Source organism: Microtus ochrogaster, unplaced genomic scaffold (genome assembly GCF_000317375.1).
Source record: "Microtus ochrogaster isolate Prairie Vole_2 unplaced genomic scaffold, MicOch1.0 UNK44, whole genome shotgun sequence".
NCBI lineage: Eukaryota > Metazoa > Chordata > Mammalia > Rodentia > Cricetidae > Microtus > Microtus ochrogaster.
Window position 1 is genome coordinate 2500607 of NW_004949142.1, and position 24363 is coordinate 2524969.

At 44.1% G+C, this 24363-nt stretch overlaps 1 protein-coding gene across 1 annotated transcript in view; it reads left to right on the forward strand.

Moving 5' to 3' along the window:
• Positions 1-20492, forward strand: part of Lsm12 (LSM12 homolog) — a 26547-nt gene extending 6055 nt beyond the window's left edge. The window contains exons 3-5 of the mRNA XM_005369132.3: positions 15257-15366; positions 16983-17109; positions 18129-20492. Of these exons, the coding sequence (XP_005369189.1) occupies positions 15257-15366; positions 16983-17109; positions 18129-18221 (330 nt within the window). The 3' untranslated portion in view covers positions 18222-20492. The remainder of the gene's footprint in view (positions 1-15256; positions 15367-16982; positions 17110-18128) is intronic.
• Positions 20493-24363: the final 3871 nt, after the last annotated feature.

Consider the following 24363-nt stretch of genomic DNA (forward strand, 5'->3'; position numbering starts at 1 on the left):
GACCAGGCTGGTCTCGAACTCACAGAGATCCGCCTGCCTCTGCCTCCCAAGTGCTGGGATTAAAGGCGTGCGCCACCATCACCCGGCAGCTCATGAAATTTTAAAAGATTTGAATGAAGTGATTTATTCCCAGGGTGTTAGAACTGCAGCTGTTACCATGTGTATTTATGAAAAGTCTCTCCCTTAAACCTTAGGGAATAGTAATGATTATTGGGAAGAGGACACTAAAGAATAAGAAGATAAAAGATTCCTGTCCTTGTGACCAAGTACCACCAGTTAGAGGGGTGGGATGTGTTTGGTATCATTATTACCGTTGTGTGTGAACTGAGAAGTCTGCGCACATAAGCACACGTGCACCAACCATTACTCGGTCCTTTGGTGTTTAACCTCATATCACAACTCTTGCTTAGGTTAGTGTGTGGATTAGCTTTGCTTTTAATGTTTGGATTTCTGCTATTCAGTGTTGTTGACTTTTTATTTTTTAATTTATTTTGATCTTTTGAGATGAGATTTTATGAATCCCAGATTGTCCTCAAACTCACTCTAGCTCAGAATGACCTTGAACTTCTGAGCCTCCACCTCCTGAGTGCTGAGATCGTAGGCCTGCGCCACCACTAAGCTTTGCTGGTTGGTCTTATTTACCAGCGTTGTTATAAACTGGTTGTTTACCCCCACTTTTATAAAAAAAGCAGCAAGAAGTACTAGCTTGGGGAACACCAGAACTCTGTTTTTCTTAGACCTGTACAGCCCACTTGCCTAATGTAGAAGATTTGCTGGAAAGAGAAGCCAAGAACTGAAATGAGGATGAGGGGTTTAGTTGTCTCTGGACTCATTTCATTCTCCCTTTGCAGAGGTGTTCATGAAAAAACAGTCTGCTTTTCTTTCGAATTGACTTAGCAGGATGCTTTGCCATTCCTCCTTGGAGATGGACTCAGACTGCCTGCTGGACTGTACTGAAAACTGTCTGAGTGGCTGTTACATGTTGCTTCAGTCACATGGACATAAAAATCTCTTGGTCTGAGCATGTAACTTAGTGGTATAATGCTTGCCTAGCTTGCACAAGGCACAGCTGTTTTTTGTTTTATTTTTTGACAGGGTCTCACTCTATTGCCTATCTGGCCTGGAGCTCACTATGTAGACCAAACTTTGAATTTATAGAGCTCCTCTTACGTCTGTCTCCCAAGTTGGGTGTGCATTGTCACACTCAACAATGCACTGATTTTGATCTCCACTATCACCTCCTCCCCAAATTTGTCCCATTTCCTTTCTTTTTTTTTTTTAATTATTTTATGTACATTGGTGTGAAGGTGTCAGATCCCCAGGAACTGGAGTTACAGACAGTTGTGAGCTGCCGTGTGGGTGTTGGGAATTAAACTCAGGTCATCTGGAAGAACAGTCAGTGCCATAGCTACTGAGCCATATCTCTGGCCCCAAATTTGTCCCATTTCTAGGAACACGGGCTGGGAGTTTCCTGATGTCAGAGGGTTGTTTCAGCGTATTAAGGGAGCTAATGTTCTCTGAGAAGCCTGGAAGAAAACTAATGCAGTGCAGGGTGTCAGAAACTTACGGTCTGAGAAGCAGAGTGCTGTTCTGCACTTAACGACTTCAGTGGGAGACCCTCTGGTATGCTGGCTCATCTTGCTGATGTAATGACTTTTAAGGGAAATACTTAATAATAAGCTCAACTAGAGAAGGTATAAATTAGTGACTTCTGGGAATGAGCCAATTTGCTTCAAATTAGCAAGTCACTAGACTAACAAGTCTTAAGTCTAGCCCTAGCAGTAGGGTAGAAGAGGAAGCTTCGAGATGACAGTAGAATTGTAGGAGTCTTGGCTGTGCTTGGGAGTTAGGGGCTGGATGGGTTTTGCTGGGCAAGTGCTGAACTGCTGAGTGACTCCTTTGAATGTAATTTTTTTCTTTTCTGTGGTAACGTACCCTGTTAGAGTGTTCAGATTTTCCTGATAGAATCTTTGAAGTAAAAGCTAATTGTAAGTGAGGTCCAGATTATTCATTACAATTCATTATTTCTTTCTCTCTTTTTTAATTGAGGCAGGATTTCTCTTTGTACTGGCTGTTTTGTAGACCAGGCTGACCTCGAACTCAGAGATCTGCCTGCCTCTACTGCCTGAGTGCTGGGATTAAAGGTGTATGCCACCACCACCTTGTTTTTTTGTTTTTTGTTTTGTTTTTTTTTTTTTTAAGGCAGGATTTCATGTAATCCAGACTGGCCTCCAACACTATATAGTTGAGGGTGACTGTGACTCTCAAACTTCTGGTCCTCCTGTCCCTCTCTTCCAAGTGCTAGCATTTCAGGTATATGCCACTATGCCTGATTTAGAGATGTTGGAGAACCAGATCTAGAGTTTTGTGCATGCTGTATCTCTAGTCTCATTATCTACCACTGTCTTGGTACAGTTCCTGTGTAGCCTAAAATGATCTGGCCTGAAATTCCTAATCTTTCTGGCTCAGCCTCTTGAGTGATGAGGTTACAGGTAAGCACCACAGTGCCAGGTTTTGTTTTCCCAAATTGATGCTCCTTAGATTTTTGGGACCAAGGAAAAGGAACAATGTGTTGAAGGGGAAACGACTAAGAGCAATGACGTTATTGTCATTGAGTTAGATACTTGGAATTTGCCAGTTCAAGATTTGAAGAGTATAGAGTTTGTCCTGGCTACTACAAATACCGTATAAAGGATGGAGATTTTTTTTTTCTTAGGTGACTAGAACTAACAGGGATTTCTAGGACAATGTTTTCCCTCTACATAGTTCATCATACATTTACCTGAGTACTGGAGGTCAAAGTGAGCGCCACAGAACCTAGGCAGCTATGCTTCCAAAAACCTATGGAACTCTTAAGAGACCTGACCCAGCCAAGGCGAGCAACCTTTTGCCATTGCATTATGACATCTCCCGGTGTGTAGGGTCCATTTCCTAACTGTCCTGGGACATAGGCAGCTGATGGACTATACGATTGAACATGCCTGGGAAATTAATGCATCCAGTGCATTATATAAAGTGTAAATCCCTTAATATTTTGGTGTGTTAGAAAATGCTTTCTGCAGATGTTACAGATGTAGGAACAAGAAGCAAATGGGAAATGGAAACCCATGGGTAATAGAGAAATTAAACATTTACCTCTCTTCCCAAACCCCTGACTGGTCTGTCAGCCTTTTCAGATCTATTTCTGAGCCATGTTCATGACTAATAATCAGTGAGTGACCCAATAGAAACAGAAGAGAAGAGATTCAGTTTGCCTATCAGTCCCTGGTAATGATGTTGAATGAATCAAAATTGTTTTTCGAGATAGGGTTTCTCTGTAGCTTTGGCACCAGGCTGACTTCAAACTCAGAGATCCACCTGTCTCTGCCTCCGAGTGCTGGAATTAAAGGCGTGCGCCACCACCACCCAGCTGAATGAATCAAAATGGAATCTGGCATTAGGTCTGGTGATAGGTAGTGATACAGCTGAGAATATGGAAAAGAAAGATTTCTTTTTAAAAAGAAACTACTTTTAAGTATGTTGTCACAGTGAAGGACAAATTTACTTCATTTTTATTTGAATTTTTCTTTTTTTTTGTGTGTGTGGTTTTTCTTTGTTTTTGGTTTTTTGAGACAAGGTTTCTCTGTGGCTTTGGAGCCTATCCTGGAACTAGCTCTTGTAGACCAGGCTGGTCTCGAACTCACAGAGATCCGCCTGCCTCTGTCTCCCGAGTGCTGGGATTAAAGGTGTGCGCCACCACCGCCCGGCTTTTATTTGAATTTTTATCAACTTCACAGCTGAGAGTCAATATAACTATAATTTTCTGGTGATTTGTTGGTTAAACTCCCAAGTTTGAGTAAATTCCTGGGTAGTTGATAGTTGTGACCTATTGTGAACCTAGCCCATTAGCAATTCCCTTTATTATATCCCTTTTTATTAGTTTTTTTTTTTTTAATTTCATGTGCATAGGTGTTTTGCCTGCATGTGTGTCTGTCTATATGAGGGTGTTAGAAGCCCTGGAATTGGAGATACAGGAGTGAGCTGCCATGTGATTGCTGGGAATTGATTGAACCTGGGTCCTTTGGAAGAGCAGCCAGTGCTCTTAATTGAGCCATCTTTTCAGTTCCTGCCCCTTTACTATATCTTGACACTAATGTGTTAAGGTATGCTTTTAATACCAAGTAGAGTCAGAAGTATCCCTGGTCACCGTCTCTTCTAGTTATGAGGTCTTTTGTTTTGTTTTGAAATTCCACTGTTTGGGACCAAATCCGTGGGCCTTACACATACCATTCAGGCAAACACACACACACTCTCTCTCTCTCTTTTAGTATGTGTGTTTGGTATATGTGGGAAGTATTAGTCAAGGTTGCAGTCCTAGTTGTGAGTCTAGCAATAAGATGTGTACCTGGGCCGGGCGGTGGTGGCGCACGCCTTTAGTCCCAGCACTTGGGAGGCAGACGCAGGCGGATCTCTGTGAGTTCGGGGCCAGCCTGGTCTACAAGAGCTAGTTCCAGGACAGGCTCCAAAACCACAGAGAAACCCTGTCTCGAAAAACCAAAAAAAAAAAAAAAAAAAAGAGATGTGTGCCTGGTTCTGGGCAGACACTTTGTCGCGGATATGTCTTGAGATGCAGTTGGGGAAGTGGAGAGGAAGAGTTCTGTACTGCTGAATGGCAAGGGACCTGTTAAGTGTCAAACAGGTAGTGATCGTCTGCCATTTAAGAACCACTGGTTTAGCCGGGCAATGGTGGCGCACGCCTTTAATCCCAGCACTTGGGAGGCAGAGGCAGGATCTCTGTGAGTTCGAGACCAGCCTGGTCTACAGAGCTAGGTCCAGGACAGGCTCCAAAGCCACAGAGAAACCCTGTCTCGAAAAACAAAACAAAACAAAACAAAACAAAAAAAGAACCACTGGTTTAGCTGGGCCATGGTAGCACATGCCTTTAATCCCAGCATTTGGGATTAAAGCAGGCGATTTCTGTGAGTTCGAGGCAGCCCGGTCTACAGAGTGAGTTCCAGGACAGCCAGGGCTGTTATACAGAGAAACCTTGTCTTGAAAAACAAAGAACCCCTAATTTTTTGAAGGTCAGTTTCATGTCATTCACACTTTAGGATCAGTCTGATCCTTAAAAAAAAGGGGGTGTGTGTGGTAGAGGAGCCATTGCTCCAGACTAGAGCTTGTGACTCAGCTTGGCCCACAGTACTTGTCAGCCAGCTAACTCCATGGCCCTCCTTAGGCCATTAATTACCAAGGGGCCTTCTCAGAATCATAGGGTGTGATGAAGACACCTTTTCACAGGAAAAGACGTTGTTTGCCACTGTGATGGACAGAGAGTTAGGTCATAAATATTGTTAAGAGTATGGATTTTTTTGTTGTTGTTTTGTTTTGTTTTTCGAGACAGTGTTTCTCTGTAGCTTTGGAGCCTGTTCTGGAACTAGCTCTTGTAGACCACGCTGGTCTCGAACTCACAGAGATCCACCTGCCTCTGCCTCCCAAGTGCTGGTATTAAAGGCGTGCGCCACCATTGCCCGGCTCAAGAGTATGGATTTTATGGTGGGTCCAGTGGTGCTGTGCTCCCAGTGTTGAGAAGATATTCTAGTTGGCTTAGTTTATGGCAAAGAACAAGTGATAGAGTTCATTCTAGCACTGGAATTTCTAGACTAGCTTAGGGAAATGCCAGAAATTTCCCTGGAGACGGAAAGTAAAAGGATCCACACACTATACCAAAAGTATGGTGTGATAGAATTTGGAGCTTATGAAGACTTGCTTTCCTCTTTTTAGGTGGGGACATGAGTCTCTTAGAGCTCCAGCCTCCTGTCCTGCTGCCTCAGCTTCCTGGGTGGAACTAGATGTGTGTACCCTGCCCTGGAAGAGTTGAGTGATGATATACGTCATTTAACTGCTGGGACCTGTTAGCTTTTTGATTGGTTTTGTCCACCTTTCTCTTATTCTCCCTTCTTCCCAGGTACTGGGAAATGTCAGGATGATTAAGCCCTTTCCCTTGCTCTGAGGAATCTCACATTTGTTGGGAGTATTGAGGGACGGCAGCATTTTCGAGGGGTATTCTGGAAATTGAATCCAGGTCTTTGTGCATGATAAGCATACTGTCCCTCTTTGGTACATTAACTTGGTGAGATTCAGGGTAACAAGAATGAGCTTGAGAGCTGGGCGATGGTGGCGCATGCCTTTAATCCCAGCACTCCGGAGGCAGAGGCAGGCGGATCTCTGTGAGTTCGAGACCAGCCTGGTCTACAGAGCTAGTTCCAGGACAGGCTCCAAAGCCACAGAGAAACCCTGCCTCGAAGGAAAAAAAAAAAGTGAGCTTGAGAATGACACCTAAGAAAGGGGGCAACAATCATTTTCCTATAAAGGGTTGGGCAGTCACTCTTCTAAGCTTTGTGGATCTTCCTGTATTAAACACTAGACAGTGTTTGTTCCCTTTGTAGATTGTATATAGTCAGATGGTTCTGATTGTTCTCTAGTAGAACTTATCTCAAGTGGGTAGTTGGCTGGATTTGGCTCCTAGTTGTGGTTCATCGACCCTTGGCATAGTGAGCTTCTTAGTGGAGGCTTCTCATACATGACCTTAGCAAATGACATTGCTCAGGTTACCTGTCTTTTCTGTCACTGAGCTAAACTAGAGGTATTAGAGAAGAGACTGTCAAAAGCCAGTGTCTATTTTCTTTGGGAGAGAGCACAAACACTGGCTTGGAACTTAAAATTGTCCTACTTCAGCTGTCTAAAGGACGGGATCATAGCTGTGCACTGCCAAGTCTGTTCTGATATGTGAACTCAGCCACTATAGTCATCCCTTACTATCTGTGTTTGTTTATAACATATTGTATACCTCGGTGTACAGTAAAATTTATAAGGGGGGGAGAAGAGGCAGTGAGATCATCGGCTAAAGGAAAGATTGGATTTTATAGCTTTTTAAAAAAAATATTTATTTGTTTATTTATTTATTATGCATACAATATTCTTTCTGCATGCATGCCTGAAAAGGGCACCAGACCTCATTACAGATGGTTGTGAGCCACCATGTGGTGGTTGGGAATTGAACTCAGGACCTTTGGAAGACGAGGCAATGCTCTTAACCACTGAGCCATCTCTCCAGTCCTTTTATAGCTTTTTTGAAACAATCCACAAGCTGCCTTCTCTGCCCATGATGTTAAAATAATATCTACTATCTGTCTGGCGCTTTAGAGCTCACCTACTGCTCTGACTTCCTCACAGAACTTTAATGGCCTCATTGAGAGATGGTTGTGTTTGAGCAGACGTTCTTGGAGAGAGTGTTGAGGTCAGTTTCAGCTTACATTCAGTTGGGTTTCTCTCTGACAGACATGGTAGGTTCTTGACAACAAACCATGGTTTCAGAATCTTAGGACTCTGAAATTGTTGTCAGTGCTCAGCTGCTGTGAACAATATGATATGATTGCATATGATAAAAGCGGTTGGCTTTGCCAACATGGTGTTTTGTTTTAAGCTAGTTAGAGATAAAATCCTGCCTGTAATATGTATTGATTGACTGAAATCTGGTTACCTATACTGTGATTGTAGTCTGTGGATTTTACAGTATCCCAGCAACTTGGATTTGTAGTGTTTTTCATTACAGTGAAACATTTACTGTATCTTAGTGTTAAGTTCACAAGGCTTCCCTTGGACTTGCCTTGCTCTAGTCCTGGAACTTCAAGAAATGGTGGTTTTTATAGGGGGCTGGAGAGATGGCTCAGCAGTTAAGAGCATTGCCTGCTCTTCCAAAGGTCCTGAGTTCAATTCCCAGCAACCACATGGTGGCTCACAATCATCTGTAAAGAGGTCTGGCGCCCTCCTCTGGCATGTGGGCATACATGGAGGCAGAATGTTGTATACATAATAAATAAATATTAAAAAAAAAAAAGAAATGGTGGTTTGAGTGACATACCTTTTTTTTTTTTTCTTTCTTTCTGAGACAAGGTTTCTGTGTCAACTAACTCTATGGACCAGGCTGATCTTGAACTCACTGAGATTCGCCTGCCTCTGCTTCCTAAGTGCTGCGATTAAAGGCCTGCACCATCACTGCCCAGCAGATATACCTATTCTTATCAGCCAAAATAAATGGCTTTCTATCATAGAATCTGTATTCTTTGAATGCTGAAGGAGATCACATACATTTTGTTTACTTAAAAGAAAGGTTATTGAGTGCATTGCAGAGGGAATGGGTTGAACAGAGGCAAGAGTGTTGTCAGCAGCCTTACTCAGGGTTTTCAGCAAGGTCTTGACTGACTTGGGAGTCATGGCAGTCCTCCTGGGCTGCAGAAAAGAGGGGTGTGGAGACAACTAGATCTCACAAGAACACCTCCCCCTTTTATTCATTACCTTTTGTAAGTAGATTGCTATGTTTATAGGGCTTTTTTTTTTTAGACAGGGTTTTGCTGTTGTTTTAGAGCCTGTCCTGGAACGGAACTAGCTCTTGTAGACCTGACTGGTCTCGAACTCTCAGAGATCCTCCTGCCTCTGCCTCCAGAGTGCTGGGATTAAAGGCATGCACCACCACTGCCCGGCTCTTTCTTTTTTTTTTAATATTTATTTATTTATTGTGTATACAATATTCTGTCTGCATGTATGCCTGAAGGCCAGAAGAGGGCGCCAGACCTCATTACAGATGGTTGTGAGCCACCATGTGGTTGCTGGGAATTGAACTCAGGATCTTTGGAAGAGCAGGCAATGCTCTTAACTGCTGAGCCATCTCTCCAGCCCCCCCATAGGGCTTTTCTCTTTTTTTTTTTTTTTTTTTTTGGTTTTTTGAGACAGGGTTTCTCTGTGGCTTTGGAGTCTGTCCTGGCACTAGCTCTGTAGACCAGGCTGGTCTCGAACTCACAGAGATCCGCCTGCCTCTGCCTCCCGAGTGCTGGGATTAAAGGTGTGCGCCACCACCGCCCGGCTCTAGGGCTTTTCTTGACATCATGTTGGTCTCTGTAAAATTCTTTATTGTTTTATTAATTTGTTCTTTGACATTTTCATTTATGTATACAGTATTCTGTTCTCACCCCAATCTTCTACCTTCTTGTTCTGTTAATGAAGCCCCCCAGAACACACTCATGAATGCACAAATATAGGTGTGTTTCCTGCAGTCGTGTGGCTTTATGACCCTTTGATTTTAACTAAGACATTTGGCAGTCAAGGATTTGGTACTGTTGCTCGAGCCTGGTGAGTTTATCGTTTGCTATAAACTGAAGGCAGTTTTCCTGTCCCTCCTTAGAATCTGTTAGTTGCCTGTAGTTCAGCTCAGAGGGTTATAGACACATTTTGTTGTTGTTGTTTGTTTGTTTGTTTGTCTTTTTGAGACAGGGATTCTCTGTGTAACAGCCCTGATTGTCCTAGAACTCACTCTGTAGACCAGGCTGGCCTCAGACATAGAGATTTGCCTGCCTTTGCTTTCCAAGTGCTGGAATTAAAGGTGTGCACCACCACCGCCTGGCTGGAATATTGTATTTTTATTAATGTGTACGTGATGTTTTGTGTATGAGATTGTAGATGTGGAGCTCAGAATACAGCTTTGTGGTAGTTCCCTCCGTCTCAGATTCCAGGGATCAAGCTCAGGTCACCAGGTTCTCACAGCAAGCACTCTTACTCTCTTAGCATCCTGCTGGTACCTAGATATCTGTGTATCCAAATTTATAACTGTTTTCAACAGTAATTTAGACTTAAAACTTTGCATTTTAAGAATTTATTTTCAGAGTTGTATGTGCATGTGTGGAAGTGAAAGGAGTCAGTTTTCTGCTCCACCATGTTGATTCTAGAGATTGCAACTCTAGCCAGCCTTGGATTTCACTCTCTTTTGTTTGTTTTTTAGACAGGAAGGACCTTACTCTGTAGCCAAGCTGGTTTAGGTTCCTAAGTGTTGGGGTTGCAAGCATGGTTAGACAACTCTTTTTTTCCTTTTTCTGTTTTAAAATTGTCTAGATTTCATATTTCCTCTTTAAAGTAAATTTGTGTCTGTTTGATTGTGTGTATTTGGAGCACTCCCATGGCACACAGTGCTTACGTGGAAGTCAGAGGACAACTTAAGGGAATTGCTCTCTTACACAGAGATCATCCAGCATGATGACAAACAAGCGCTTGTACCCACTGAGCCCTGTCTCACCAGCCCTAGAGTTCACTCTTGCTGGTTGCTCGGGGGCTGGGAGTTTGTCATTGGTAAAACACTTTACCAGCATGTGTGAAGCCCTGAGTTCATCTCCAGCACTGGTAAACATGGAACGTTCTGGAACCAGCCTGCCCAGGTTCAAATCTAGACCCTACCACTTAGGACTTGGTAATTTGGGGCAATTTTCTTGTCACCTGTACCTTAGCTTCTTCATCTATCAAATAGCATTAGTTTTAGTCCCTATTTTATAGGGTTATTTGAGTATTAAGTGTTTAATTTTGTCTTGGTGCATAGCCTGGCATAAATTTTCATTCAAAATTAGATCTTAGAATTTTAGTTTTCACTGCCAGACATTTTTGGCTCTACCATTCCCATTTGATTATGTATTCTAGGACACAATTTCACATTAGGGAACTTTATTTTTGTTTCCAGCTGTCCAGGGTTGAATGACGATCTTTTTCTCCTCTCCCTCCTTTCTTTATTCCTTCCCTCCCTCTTGATTGTTTGCACACACTTTAAATAATTGCCATGTTGGCCAACCTGGCCTTGAACTCCTAGGCTCAAGGGATACCACTTTAGCCTTCCTCCCATGAAACTGGGGGTGCACAGGTATATGCACCTGGCCCAGAGTAGTATCTGTGGAACTTTGAGCTAGGAAACAGATGTGGAAATATTGACATTTGGAAGGCATCTTTTTGAGAGCTTGCTTGGTGCTAGCGAAGAATAAGAATTTTCCAGTGGGTTTAATAGCACAAGTCTGTAATCCTATCACTCAGAATCAAGAAGGAGGCTTGCAAGTTCTCGGCCAGCCTGAGTTACGTGTACTGAAACCCTGCATCATAAAGGCTTCCAAGGGGCTGGAGAGATGGCTCAGTGGTCAACCATTACTGCTCTTCTAGAGGACCTAGGTTCAATTCCTAGTACCTATATGACAGTTCACAGTTGTCTGTAACTCCAATCTCAGGGGATCTGAAACCCCTTTCTGGTCCGTGAGCACAAGGCATGTTTCTTGTGTACACACCTACATGCAGGCAAAGCACCCATACACATAAAAATCAGTTAAATTTAGCCAGGCAGTGGCGCATGCTTTTAATCCCAGCACTCAAGAGGCAGAAGCAGGCAGATTTCTGTGAGTTCAAGGCCAACTTGGTGTACAAGACAAGTTCCAGGATAGCCAAGGCTCTCTTACACAGAGAAACCCTGTCTTGAAGAAAACAAAACAAACCCAGTTAAATTTAAAGGGGGAAGGGGGTCTTAAGAGCATGCTTCAGCTCTGAAAGAGCCAGGAGTAAGGTTTCTTAGGGTGATAGTTGTTTTTAGCTACTCTGGTCTGCACTTTGTCCCCACCAGGCTTGCAGGCAGCACCAGCTGTTTCAGACAACAGCTGCATTGCTTCCTAACCTCTCTGCAAGGGCAGCTGCAAATACAGACCCAAACACAGAGGGAAGGCAAGCTGAGAGTGGCATGGTGAAGTCAGTAGGCCACACCGGCAGGTTTCTCCCTGGACTCTGCTTGTCCTATCAGCTGTCGCAGTCTGTTAAATGTGTGCAGTAGGAATCCCTCTGGAGTACCCACAGCACCTGTGCTTTCATGGGTGTATGGAAAGAAGATGGCTCAGCCGGCAACAAAATGAAGTATATGTTGCTTGGGTTTTCTTAGCGTCTTCTTTTCCCCTACATGTCACTGAGTACACAAGGGGCTGTGTGTTCTCATATTCATTAAATCACTTAGCTAGGAGGTACTTAATATAAATATTTTAAATTTTTGTTTTTCGAGACAGGGTTTCTCTGGTTTTGGAGCCTGTCCTGGAACTAGCTCTTGTAGACCAGGCTGGTCTCGAACTCACAGAGATCTGCCTGCCTCTGTCTCCCAAGTGCTGGGATTAAAGGCGTGTGCCACCACCGCCTAATTTTTACATGTTTTGTATGTATGTGGGTGTACATGTGCATGCAAGTGAAAGTCAGAGGACAGTTTGCAGGAGCTGGTTCTCCTTCCACCTTGTGCATTCTAGGGATTGAACTCAGGTCACTGAGGTTGGCAGCAAGCAACCACTGAACTATCTTGCCAGCTCAGAGCCACTCACTCTCGATGTGCTTTGTTTGGTTATCACATTCATGTGGTTTTCTTTCTTTGCCCACATCTAGATGGTATTTATGAAGTGGCCTCAGAAGGAAGCTCTGGTTTGTAGAAGTTAACTTGTTTCAGTGGGAATAATACACAGTAAAAGGGGGGCGAGCTCGTGCAGTGTCAGGTCCATCATTTCAGTTAAGCCCCTTCTGTTAGTGACTTGTACTTGTGGATTTGCCTGAATGTAGTGCGCTCTTACACTTGAGTGCTTATTTTTTGAGGTGCTGACTGGTTAGTGCTTGTTTTGATTGGTAGCAAAGCCAGCAGCTAGCATAGATACTAAGCTAGGGTAGATAGGTGATGGTAGTTAATGGAGCTCTAGAAGCCAGTGCTCCCAACCTCTGAACCATTTCTCCAGCCCCAAATTGAAGGTTCTTGACTGAAGACCAGAGAGAACTAATGAGTTATCCCCAGTGGCAAAGGCACCAAGTACCTCTCTTGGGCTTGATAAGGTTTTAGTACATTTAAAAATTCATTAACTGGGGCTGGACAGATGGCTCAGTGGTTAAGAGCACTAGCTGCTCTACCAGAGGTCCTGAGTTCAATTCCCAGCAATCACATGGTGCTCGCAGCCATCTATAATGAGACCTGGTGCCCCCTTCAAGCATGCGGGCACACATGGAAGGAATGCTGTACACATAATAAATAAATAAATAAATAAATAATAGTTTTAAAATATATATTTTTAAAGAACATTCAGCTTTTGCTAATTTGGAATAACTGGAGCATATTGGCAGTTGGCAGTTGACAATAGCATAGACATATGCAGATTGTTGTAAACAGTGAAGGTGAGAGTGATGGTTATTTGCTTTACAGAAGACTGGTCCATGTTCTGTGTGAGTTTATTCCTGATAAAAAGCAAGATCAAGGCCTTTCCTTTTCCAACTCACAGTTTTGAGGCGAGGAGACACATGTTGATTGTTTTTGTGGGAACATTCTCTTGCCTTTCTCCCCCTCCCCCCAGACAGGGTTTCTCTTTGTAGCTCTGGCTGTCCTGGAACTGCTGAGCCATCTCTCTAACCCAGGAAATGAGCAATTTATTTTGGTTTGGGTATTACTATTTTTTCTAGACAGGGATTCTCTGTATAGCCTGGTTGTCCTGGAACTTTTATAGACCAGGCTGGCCTCAAATTCACAGAGATTTGTCTGCCTCTGCCTCCCGAGTGCTGGGACTGAAGGCGTGTACCACCATGCCTAGGTTGGTTGAGTCTTTTTGAGAGAGGATCTCACATACATACCCCAGGGTACCCTGGAACTTGCTATATGGCTGAGAATGATCTTGAGCTTCTAATTCTCGTATCATTATAGGCCTTTGTCACCACTTCCTGGTGTCTGCAGTGCTGGGATCAAACCCACTGTTTCTTATTTGCTTGGCAAGCACTGTACCAAGAAAGCTGCAGCTTCAGCCTTGTTTGGGACATAGTGGGAGAAACTGAGTCCATTTTACCACTTTCTGGTGAAGGCAAATTCTCTTTCAGATTGCCACGAAAATACAACATATAAACTGATGACTGGTATCTATAGCTTAATTGCAGGTACTATAGGGTAGAGTAGTTGAGTCCATTGTCTCAGTGAAGGAGTTCTTGCCTGGCCACCAGCAACTCCCAGTGGTGCCACTGTTCTCTGGTTTATCCTTCTTTCCTTGGAGACTTCATTTTCTGGAGACATTGTTTGGAAAACTAGACTCAAGGAAACTCCTCATGGTTGGTTACCAGGGTTTTCTTGGTTCCTGAAAAAGCGTTGCTTGTTGCTTAAAATACACACCAGCCGTTCTCTTTCCATAGAAACTCAGTGTTTCCAAGTGCCGAAACTTTCTCACTTCAGATGGGATTGCCTTGCTCAGAGTGCATTGATTCCTCTGTGAAGCTGTAGCCTGATGGGGCCAGAATAGCAGCCAGGCCTGCAAGATTAGTAATACACTGCAGTTGTCTTTGTATATGTCCATATCTGAAGACCAGGTGAGCTCTGGCTTCAAATCCGTAGAGAGGTTTGTCATGCTTTCTACTTTTATCTGGAGAGGCTAAAATGACAACATGTGTGGGCTAGCCCCTGTGTGTCCCCTAAGTATTATTACTGTGTGTATTTAGTGTGCTGCAGCTTCATTATGTTTATGTTCTATATACAAACTGTTTGTGTTTATGGAACCGGAAGATCTTTAGACCATTCTCTTTTCAGGTGCATTATCTGCCTGTTTTTCTTAACTGCCTTGTATACACATTTGTTTTGTCTCACACTCAAAATTTTTCTAGCAAGCAGTAGTGTAAGGTGGGACAACATAGGCTGACAGGATATCCACCCTTGCCAGAAGGATTCCTAACATTTTAGTAGACTATCAGATTTTACCAGAATTTTCTTTGATCAGTTTGTGATTGATCCACCAGGGAGCAGTGAAGGAGCAGGCAAGAGGCAAAATTCAGACCACTCCTTTTTTGCAGGGTGGAGTGGGGCAGAGCTGCCCTCGGCTCAGATGACGATAGATTAAGTTTACTTTAGGCTTGGCTGTTAGATGAGCCTATGATGCTAGCCAGGCTGAGCTTGTTGCCAAGAGCTGTGCCTCTCAGCCTTGGTCTGTGAAAGTGCACGTTCGTCTCTACATCTGAGGCACAGCAGTGGGTGAGTGTATGCTTTCTCTAAGTAGAAGTGTGTGCATTGGTTTATCTCCAAGCACCATTTCCCACAGCCGTTCCCTACCCCTGAATACTGCATGTCACCATTTCGCTGGACTTGTTGTCTTCTGTTTGCAGGTTTGTGATATGTTTTCATGTTTCCTTCAGGCTGAATCTCTTAGGTAGCACAGTGCATGTCTGGCACATTGGAGGCCCTCAGGAAAAACAGAAAAAAGGTTGTTTGCCAGGAATTGCAAATAATAACTATTTAATCCTATATTTGGTGTTTTTGTTTGTTTGCTTAATTGGATTCCTAATCGAACTGACTCCAGAGCAATCTTTTCTGACTTGCTTCCCTGAGTTGGGAAGAATGAAGGTGAATGCTTTTCTGAGTCTTTTTTCCTTTCCCTCACCCTAGCTTGCCAGCAAAGCACGGACGGAGAAGGAGGAGAAGCTGAGCCAGGCCTATGCAATCAGTGCTGGCGTCTCCCTGGAGGGCCAGCAGCTCTTCCAGACCATTCACAAGACGTGAGTTGTGGGAGCATAGGGGTTCCTTTTCCTAGAGCTGATACTGGCTGTTTGTCTGATGAAAGGCTTCTGGGTGGTCATCTTCCTGAAAATGTACCAGGGATGCAGCACACTGGCATCCGGAGATGTGGCACTTGGAACTCCTTTGCACGGTGGAATAGTGTGATCACAACTGAGTCACTTCAGTGTGTCTATAAAAGTTTGTTTGGGATTGGATTGTCTTGTAAGGGTCTCTAGTGATAGTAGCCCATAATTTAGAGCTCATGATTAGCTTCTTGTTTGTTGTTGTTATTGCTATCCCTTCCTCTAAAAGCTTGTGGTTTTATTAAGGGAAGAAGGGAAGTCTTGTTACTTTGCCTAGTTGTGCCTTGGGACAAACACGGGGAGTTAGGAAGAACAGAAGGCCACGTGCTTACCTCCTCCTGAAACACATATTGTCACAGCAGAAGTCAGACTCTCTACTAGCTTCCCTAACTGCTGAAAACCTGGAACATTTGACACTCACCTCAACCCCCCTGCTGCCTTCTGTTACCCTGTTTAGCCACCCAGGGTCTGGTGCACAGATGGCAGCTGGCAGCAGAGCTGTCTGGGGCCGGGTGTCTGCACATTTCCAGGTATGAGAAGGAACTCTCTTAGTATCAGCTGCCCTGGGATTCCCCATGTGGGAACTCAGATGGAGTTTCCTGGTCTGACAGGTGTCTGGCTGTCTGGTAATTGAGTGGGGCCAGTTGGAACACAGTTTGCATGGTTGAGGGCAGGGGCTGGGTGGAGGCAAAGTACAGATCACTGTATTTCTAGAAATAGTATTTCTCCCAAGGCCAGGAGTGGGTAGGTCTGCCCCTTGTATATGTGTCATGTGTTGGCAGAGTTCCATAGCTGTTCATGATCTGACCCTGGATAGAAAGCAGTTGCCAAGCCTCTGTTCCAGGCCAGTAAGTCAGGTCTGATTTTTCTTTTGTAATTTGGCTTGAACTTCTGAGGCTGCCACCAAATGTTTTATGGTTCTCCAGGCCCCTGATGGTGGAGACTAACAGGTTTTTTTTTTTTTTAATATTTATTTATTATGTATACAGTATTCTCAGTACTCTGCCTGCAAGCCAGAAGCGGGCACAGATCTCATTACAGATGGTTGCGAGCCACCATATGGTTGCTGGGACTTGAACTCATGACCTTTGGAAGAGCAAGCGGTGCTCTTAACCACTGAGCCATCTCTCCAGCCCGAGACTAACAGTTCTTGACTCTCCCTACGAAATAGTGCAGTAGTGTCACTGCTTTCCTGTCCAGTGATGCCTGGAGGATGTTTGTTAGCTCCTCTTTCTGGCTGACTAGTGAGCTGGGGACTTGGGGTCAGCCTACTGGAAGAAGGTTTTTTTTTTTGTTTGGTTTGCCTTTTTTTTTTTTTTTTTTTTTTTTTGACAGTGTAGCCCTGGCTATCCTGGAACTTGCTCTGTAGACTGGGCTGACTTCGAACTCAGAGATCTGCCTGCCTCTACTTCCTGAGAGCTGGGATTAAAGGTGTTCACCACCATGCCTGGCTCTAAAGTTACTTCTTCACTAGATGGGAGGTATGGGATGTCCCCAGGATGTCACATTCACCTATATTCTTCTCCTTCCAGCATTAAAGACTGTAAATGGCAAGAAAAAAACATCGTAGTCATGGAAGAAGTTGTTATTACACCCCCATATCAAGTGGAAAATTGTAAAGGCAAAGAGGGGAGTGCACTGAGCCATGTACGAAAAATAGTAAGTAAAGGAGCTGTGAAACTTTGGAGAGGAGCTTCCTTGGCCTTTGTCCTCCCTCATCAGAGCAGGGCACTTGTGCTCCTGCAGTCATGGTGTCTCCTAGTAGTCCTGCCTGTGCCCCGTTCACCAGCCTCTGCTGCTGTGTTGCGAGCAATGTGAGGATAGGAACGGTGGTGGTCTGGGATAGAGTGAGCAGTCAGCCCTGTGTCTTCACCACATGACAACGGAATTAGACCGTTCAGTGGATAGGCTCAGAGATCCACCTGTCTCTGCCTCCCAAGTGCTGGGATTTAAGGCATGCATCACCATCGCCTGGCACTAGGCAAGTTCTTTACTGTAGGTTTGCTGGGCAGTGGTGCTGCACAACTTTAATCCAAGCACTGGGGAGGATGAGGCAGCAGATCTTAGTCTACAGAGCAAGTTCCAGTATACCCAGGGCAATACCGAAAAACCCTGTCTCAAAAAACAAAACAAACAAAAAGAACTGTATATTGTATCTTATTTTCTAGAGTATAACAGTTGTAGAAAAAGCAAAAATTTAGTTGGGTGGTCGTGGCTCACACCATTAATCATAGCACTTGGGAGGCAGAGGCAAGTGGATCTCTGTGAGTTCGAGGCCAGCCTGGTCTACAAGAGTGAGTTCCAGGACAGGCTCCAAAGCTACAGAGAAACCCTGTCTTAGAAAACCAAAAAATAAAAAAAGAAAAATATAAGAAAAAAATAATACATTGTTAGAAAGAAAAGAGGAATTTTGTTGGTAATAATAACCCCTAATGTGTAAGTTTATAGCTACAATCTTAAGCCAGTTTTAGCTCAGCTGCCACAATGTGGTGAAATTAGAGGCTCCTGCCAGCCTACCTTGCAGGTGAGGAGGCTGGTAGATAGTAGCAAGGCCAAAGCTGACTGTATGGTCCATGGAGCAGATAGTCAGGCCTTGGCATATTAAGCTGGCTTAGATTGTATAAGGAGGAGACCTTGCCCTATCTCTATTTCTGATTTGGGTGCTCTATCTCTTGCAGGTTGAAAAACATTTTAGAGATGTGGAAAGCCAAAAGATACTGCAGCGTTCACAAGCCCAACAACCACAGAAGGAGGCTGCCCTGTCATCCTGAGTCCACAGACATGGAGGACTCTTCCAGCATCTAGCCACAGAGATGGTGGTGGTGGCTTCAGCGGAGGCAGGCCGGGGGAGGGAAGGGATCCTATATTTCCTGCTGACTCTTACTAAAGAGTCAGTGTTTCAGAAAACCTAGACTTGAACAAACACCCAACAAAAAAAGAACAAGAGAATAATTTAAAAGTTGAATCATTACTTGACTAACAGACTTCGGCCCACCATGTCCTTTTCACAGCCCCTTCTGGAACAGTCATCTTGTTAGTTTTATTTTTGCAAATTCCTTTCCACTCTGTCCTTCACCTGTGACTTTCCTTTCCTAGTCTGTTTCTGCCATTCTGTTTTTATAAGTGGATATACTTGCCTTCTGAATGATTGAAAGAAACTTTTACATCTTTTCTTCCAAAATAAAAGTAACAAGCTGACTGTGATTCTGAAGTTGAGACCGGAGCAGAAGACAGAGGTCTCACTTGAAATTTTTCATTTTTTTCTTGACTTTTTTTTTCCTTTTTTTTTTTGCACAGGGCATGGCTTGAATTAGTTTTATTTTTCTTAACTTTAAATATATATATGGAAATATATATTAAAATGTTCTCTAAGTATTTTCTGCTCCTTGCAGGTCTCTTTTTACTAGATCATGGCCACTCTTCCCACCTCATCCCTCTGAAAACAAAAATGTGTCCTTTCTACCACTCAGAGCCTGCCGATTAACTTGACTTAGTTCACAGCGAGGACTTCCTGCAGCCCTGCAGAGCCAGTGTACAGATGGGATTGGCCTTGAGGGTCCTGATGGCTTTCTGGTCTTTAACTGTATGTACCGGTCTCACATTTGGTCCCAACCTCAGGACTCCCTCTGCCTTTGTCTTCATGGTACTAGACGAACTCTCAGCAATCTCCACTTGGGAGTCAGCGCCCCTCCCCTGTGCCTCTGCAGGAACAACTGGCTTGCATGGCACATCTCAGCTCTTCTCCTCCGGGCTGATTTTCTCTTCTATGAAACCTGGACTCGATCTACCCTGACCTTTCTTAAGTCTATGTCCAGAGCCTCTAGCCCAAGAAAAGCTTGAATAATCTCTAGTTTCTCTTCTACCATCCTCCTGCTCTTCGGCCCCCTCCTACCCCCTGAAATCTTACAAGCTAATGACAGTTTGTATGTGCTTAGCCAATGAGCAGAAAACCTTGAAAGAATTTCTGGACTTTAGCCCACTAGTTTGCCTGGTTTGACTAACCTGCTGAGAGCCAAAACTGGTACTTGATGCCCCTGCACCTCCAGGGTAGTCTCATGGGGCAGAGTGCTACCACCTGAATATCAGGCACTGAGTGGGACATGGGTGATGCTCATGTGACTGGCTAGAGCTTTGGGGGTAGGGTGGGGCTAATTTTTTTTTGGCCATGATCTCTTTTCCCTTTTTTTTTAATTAAATAAATGGATCAAAATTAAATAATTCAAGCCCTGCCTTCAAAATGGAAAAAAAAAACCGTGTTTTTTTTTTTTTTAGTATTGTTTAGCAAAAACAATAAAACCCAAATTTTTTTAACCATCACTCATGTTTGTGCGTACTTTAGTGCCCCCAAATGAAGGGTCTGAAATGTAGAAGAGTATGCCTGCTGAGTTCAGCCTCTCTTTAGATGGCTGCTTTTCTCTTTATCCACTCTTACCACTGAGAGCTCCTGCAGAAGTACAGTGCAAGTACAGTGTGCTATAGGAGGGGTCCAGACTGGGGAGGTGGCTTAACAGGTAAGGGCGCTTGGTGCACAAGCCTGGTGAGCCAGGTTGGATTCCCGGAACCCACAGAAAAAGGGAAGGAGACCGACTCCATAAAGTCGTCTTCTGGCCTCCATATGCATTCTGTGGTGGGCACACCCATGAGCACACACGTTTTAAAAGGGGAGGAACCCAGAGAGAGAGAGAGAGAGAGAGTGTGTGTGTGTGTGTGTGTAATATTCATAGAGCAGTCATTCATTATAAGTGGCTTGATAGAGCAGCTGAAAAGAAAACCCATTCATCACTTGCTGATCTCCAAATTCAAAGAACAACCTTTGATTTAATTCACACAGAATTGTAGACCTTAGAGAAGAGACCTTGTCGCTGTTGAGTTCAAGTCCTTAACTCTTTTCTCTTGTTCCTATTTTTTTTTTAAGTTGTAGTTTTTCCTAACGATTTCACTCTTTCGTTCTGTCTGTCCTGGAACTCTGTAGATCGGACTGGCCTCAGACTCCCTGAGATCCGTCTGCTTCTGCCTCGAGTGTTGGGATTAAAGGTGTGCCTCACCACTGCGTAGCCTTTTGTTCCTTTTTAATTGGAGAGACCTATCATCTGCTCAGAACTATTTCCCCAATTTTGAACATGGAAAATACCCATCTAGAATTGGCATAGTTAGTAGGGTATTTAAGTGTCAGACGCATAGAAGATGCATCAGATAGTCCTGGAATGTTTAAATGACTTCCATTCAGAATCCAGTATGGTGATGTGCCCCTAACCCAACACACTTGACAGGCTGAGACAAGATCTTGAGTTCAGGGCCAGCCTGGGATATATGGTGAGACCCTATTACAAAAAAATGGGAGGGTAGTGAAAAAGAAGGGTATACCTGTAAATGGAGACTGTACTTTCGTTTCCTGGCTGCTCAAGCCAGAATAATCAAAAAACCTATATTGATTAAAACACTGTTTGGCTAATGGTTTATGTGTATTCCTAGCTAGCTCTTAACCCATTTCTTTCAATCTGTGTATCACCCACAAGGCTGTGGCTTACCAGTAAGTTTCTGGCATCTTTCTCTTTCTGTAGCTACATGGCCTCTGCCTAACTCCACCTTTTTGAAGTGAGCACTTATAACTGGTAACCCGTCTCCTACTCTGTGAAGGGCATTTGAAGTGAGGTTACTAAGTGATGCGTTGGCAGACGACGCCTGCCCTCAGTCCCTCATGGAGTTCTTTATGAAGGCCCTGCGCAAAGAATTTGGTTATTAGCTGAAAAATGCTTGTTTTTCATCTAGGTCAGTAACTTGTGTACAGTGCCCCGACTGCCTGTGATGGCAGACCTGAACGGTCCCAAAACCCTGGTTAGGGAAGGATTCCAGAGGAGATGGAAGAGTTGCCTTGTAGGTTGAAAAATGCTGACCTATCTAAGAATGTGATTTTTGATGAAGTGTGTACAGGCAGCTTCATCGTGTCTCCTTGGCCTTGGGACATTTTTTTAAATTTATTATGTATACAATATTCTGTCTGTGTATAAGCCTGAAGGTCAGAAGAGGGCACCAGACCTCGTTACAAATGGTTGTGAGCCACCATGTGGTTGCTGGGAATTGAACTCAGGACCTTTGGAAGAGCAGGCACGGCTCTTAACCTCTGAGCCATCTCTCCAGCCCCCTTGGGGCATTTTTTTCCTCCCCACATGGACCTTGGCACCAGTATCTCATTGTCTCCCATTACACACATGTTGGTATCACTGCTATTTAGTGGCCAGTATCGGACAGCCATACTATGGGGGTTGATACTAAATCTGTGCTGTTTGAGTTTAGGCGTCTGATTGGTTAATGTTTGGGAACTTGCTCCACAACACTCTTAGTTCAGTGGCACCACCCTTGGGACCTGTGATCATGGACAAAGTCTTCTTGATGTTTTAACTTTTAAGATTTTTGAGAGTGCATTAGTTTCTGCCCAATGAGGCCTGAAGATGGTGGCAGATCCCCTGGAGCTGGAGGGGAATCACAAGTGTTACAGTGAGCCACTCTGTGGGTGCTGAGAACCAACTTAGACCTTGAAAAAGAAAGGAGCAAGTGTCCTTAACCACCTAGCCATCTTGCCAGTCCCTCATTGACACTTAGAAATCTTGTTTTCATTTTGTGTGTGTTGTGTGCATGTGTGCTGGTGTACGCTGCTTGCTTCTCTGTGGTGGCAAATTATGGAGATTAGAGGACAGTTTGCAAGAATTGGTTCTCAGCCAGGTGGGGTTGGCACACATCTTTAATCCCAGCACCTGGGAGACAGAGGCAGGCGGATCTTTGTGAGTTTGAGGCCGGCCTGGTCTACAGAGTGAATGCTAGGACAGGCTCCAGAATTACACAGAGAAACCTTGTCTGGAAAAAACAAACAATAAAAAAGAATTGGCTCTCTTTCCATAACGTGGATCTTGGGACTAGAACTCAGGTCATTGGGTTATGTTCTGAGCCATATTGCTGACTGCTCCATAACACTTTAAAATAATCTGTTAAAATTTGTATTTGTGGTTGTAGGTGTGAACCTGCCATTGTGCAAATGTGGAGGTTAGGGAACAAGTGTGTACCAAGGATCAAGTTCAGGTTGTCGGGCTTAGTGGCAAGAGCCTTCACCTGCTTAGCCATCTGACCAATCCTCTCCCTAATACTGTTGAAGCATGCATGTTTCAAAATCTGTTCTTGGGGTTGGCAAAATGGCTCTGCAGATAAGGTGCTTGTTGCATGCAAATCTAACATCTCAAAGTTTGAGCCCTGGAACCCATGCAACGGTGGAAAGAGAAACAGCTCCATGAAGCTGTCCTCTGACTCACAGTGCTGGGCATGCATGCCCATGCACACAGCACTTTAAAAAATGGTTTCCCTACCACATGCTGGCATTTCATTTGTACACAACTAGTCCATTGTCGTCCTTGGTATACAAGTTCCTTGGTAAGGAAGAAATGGCATTGAGGGTCCTGTGGCAGTACACTCCTATACTTCCAGCACTAGGAGGTAGAGGCAGGAGGATGTCTGAGTCTGAGGCCAGCCAGGGCTACATCGTGAGGTCTTGTTTTTAAAGAAAAAATATATAGGAATCAGTGTCCATTTCATCTGTGTGCCGAGGATGGTAGTGTGTAATGCAGAGAGCTAGTTGGATGGAGTGAGGGCTGGTACAGAGGCGGGAGCAAGTGTAGGAATTGGTCACCTGAAGGGTGGTTACAGTTACCTGATAGGTGCACCTTCTCTAATCTGCTCAAGGGCACTGGCATCAGTGTATCCCCACCCCAAAGAAACTTGAAATCAGCCAGGTGGTGGAGGCACAGCCTTTAATCCCAGCATTAGAGGAGTGTGAGACTTGTCTGGTCTATAGAATGAGTTTCAGGACAGCCAGAGCTACAAAGAAAAACCAGAGAGAATATGGAAGTTGAAATCAAATCCTGAGTGCTGCCTAAACTTTGGGAATTTCATGTAATGATCAATAATAACATGAAGTGCCTTACAGATGAATGAATATGTAGGCTGCTGAGTGTATTGTAAACTAAAGTCTTAACGAAGCCTTACATGGTGGCTTATACAGCAACATTAAAAAGGAAAGTATTTTTTTCACTTGTCGCCTCAAAATACTAAGACTTACTATATCTTTTGCCATACAGATCCATTTTCTAGAGTCATTTCTGAGGATGCAGCCTACTTGATTCTTGAACTTGCCAGCTGCCCTCCTTCCCTAGCCACAGAGCCCATTACTGAGTCAGTGGTGTGCTGCACATTTACTGGTGTCTTACAGTCGACATTTATGAGCAGTTTGGAGATTGTGTGTGTGTGTGTGTGTGTGTGTGTGTGTATCTTCATGTAGCCGTGGCTAGTCTCAGACTCACAGATGTCCTGCCTCTGCCTCTGTCTCACTAGTGCTGGAATTAGAAGAATGCCACCACATCCAGCCTTTGGTTTTTTGTTGTTTATTCTGCATCCAGTGTTCTGTATTGTATGCTTTCACGCCAGAAGAGGGCACCATATCTCATTACAGATAGCTGTGAGCCACCATGTAGTTGCTGGGAATTGAATTCAGTTACCTCTGGAAGAGTAGTCAGTTGCTCCTAAACTCTGAGCCATCTCTCCAGCCTCTTGTTTTTCTTTTTCTTTTCTTTTTTTAAAATTTATTTCTTTATTATGTATACAACATTCTTTCCATGTATGCTTGCCAGAAGAGGACACCAAATCTCATTATAGATGGCTGTGAGCCACCACGTGGTTTCTGGGAATTGAACTCAGGACCTCTGAAAGAGCAGTCAGTGCTCTTAATCTCTGAGCCATCTCTCCAGCCCCTCCAGCCTCTTGTTTTTGTTTTTAAGATCGTCTCTTACAGCCGGGCGGTGGTGGCGCGCGCCTTTAATCCCAGCACTCGGGAGGCAGAGGCAGGCGGATCTCTGTGAGTTCGAGACCAGC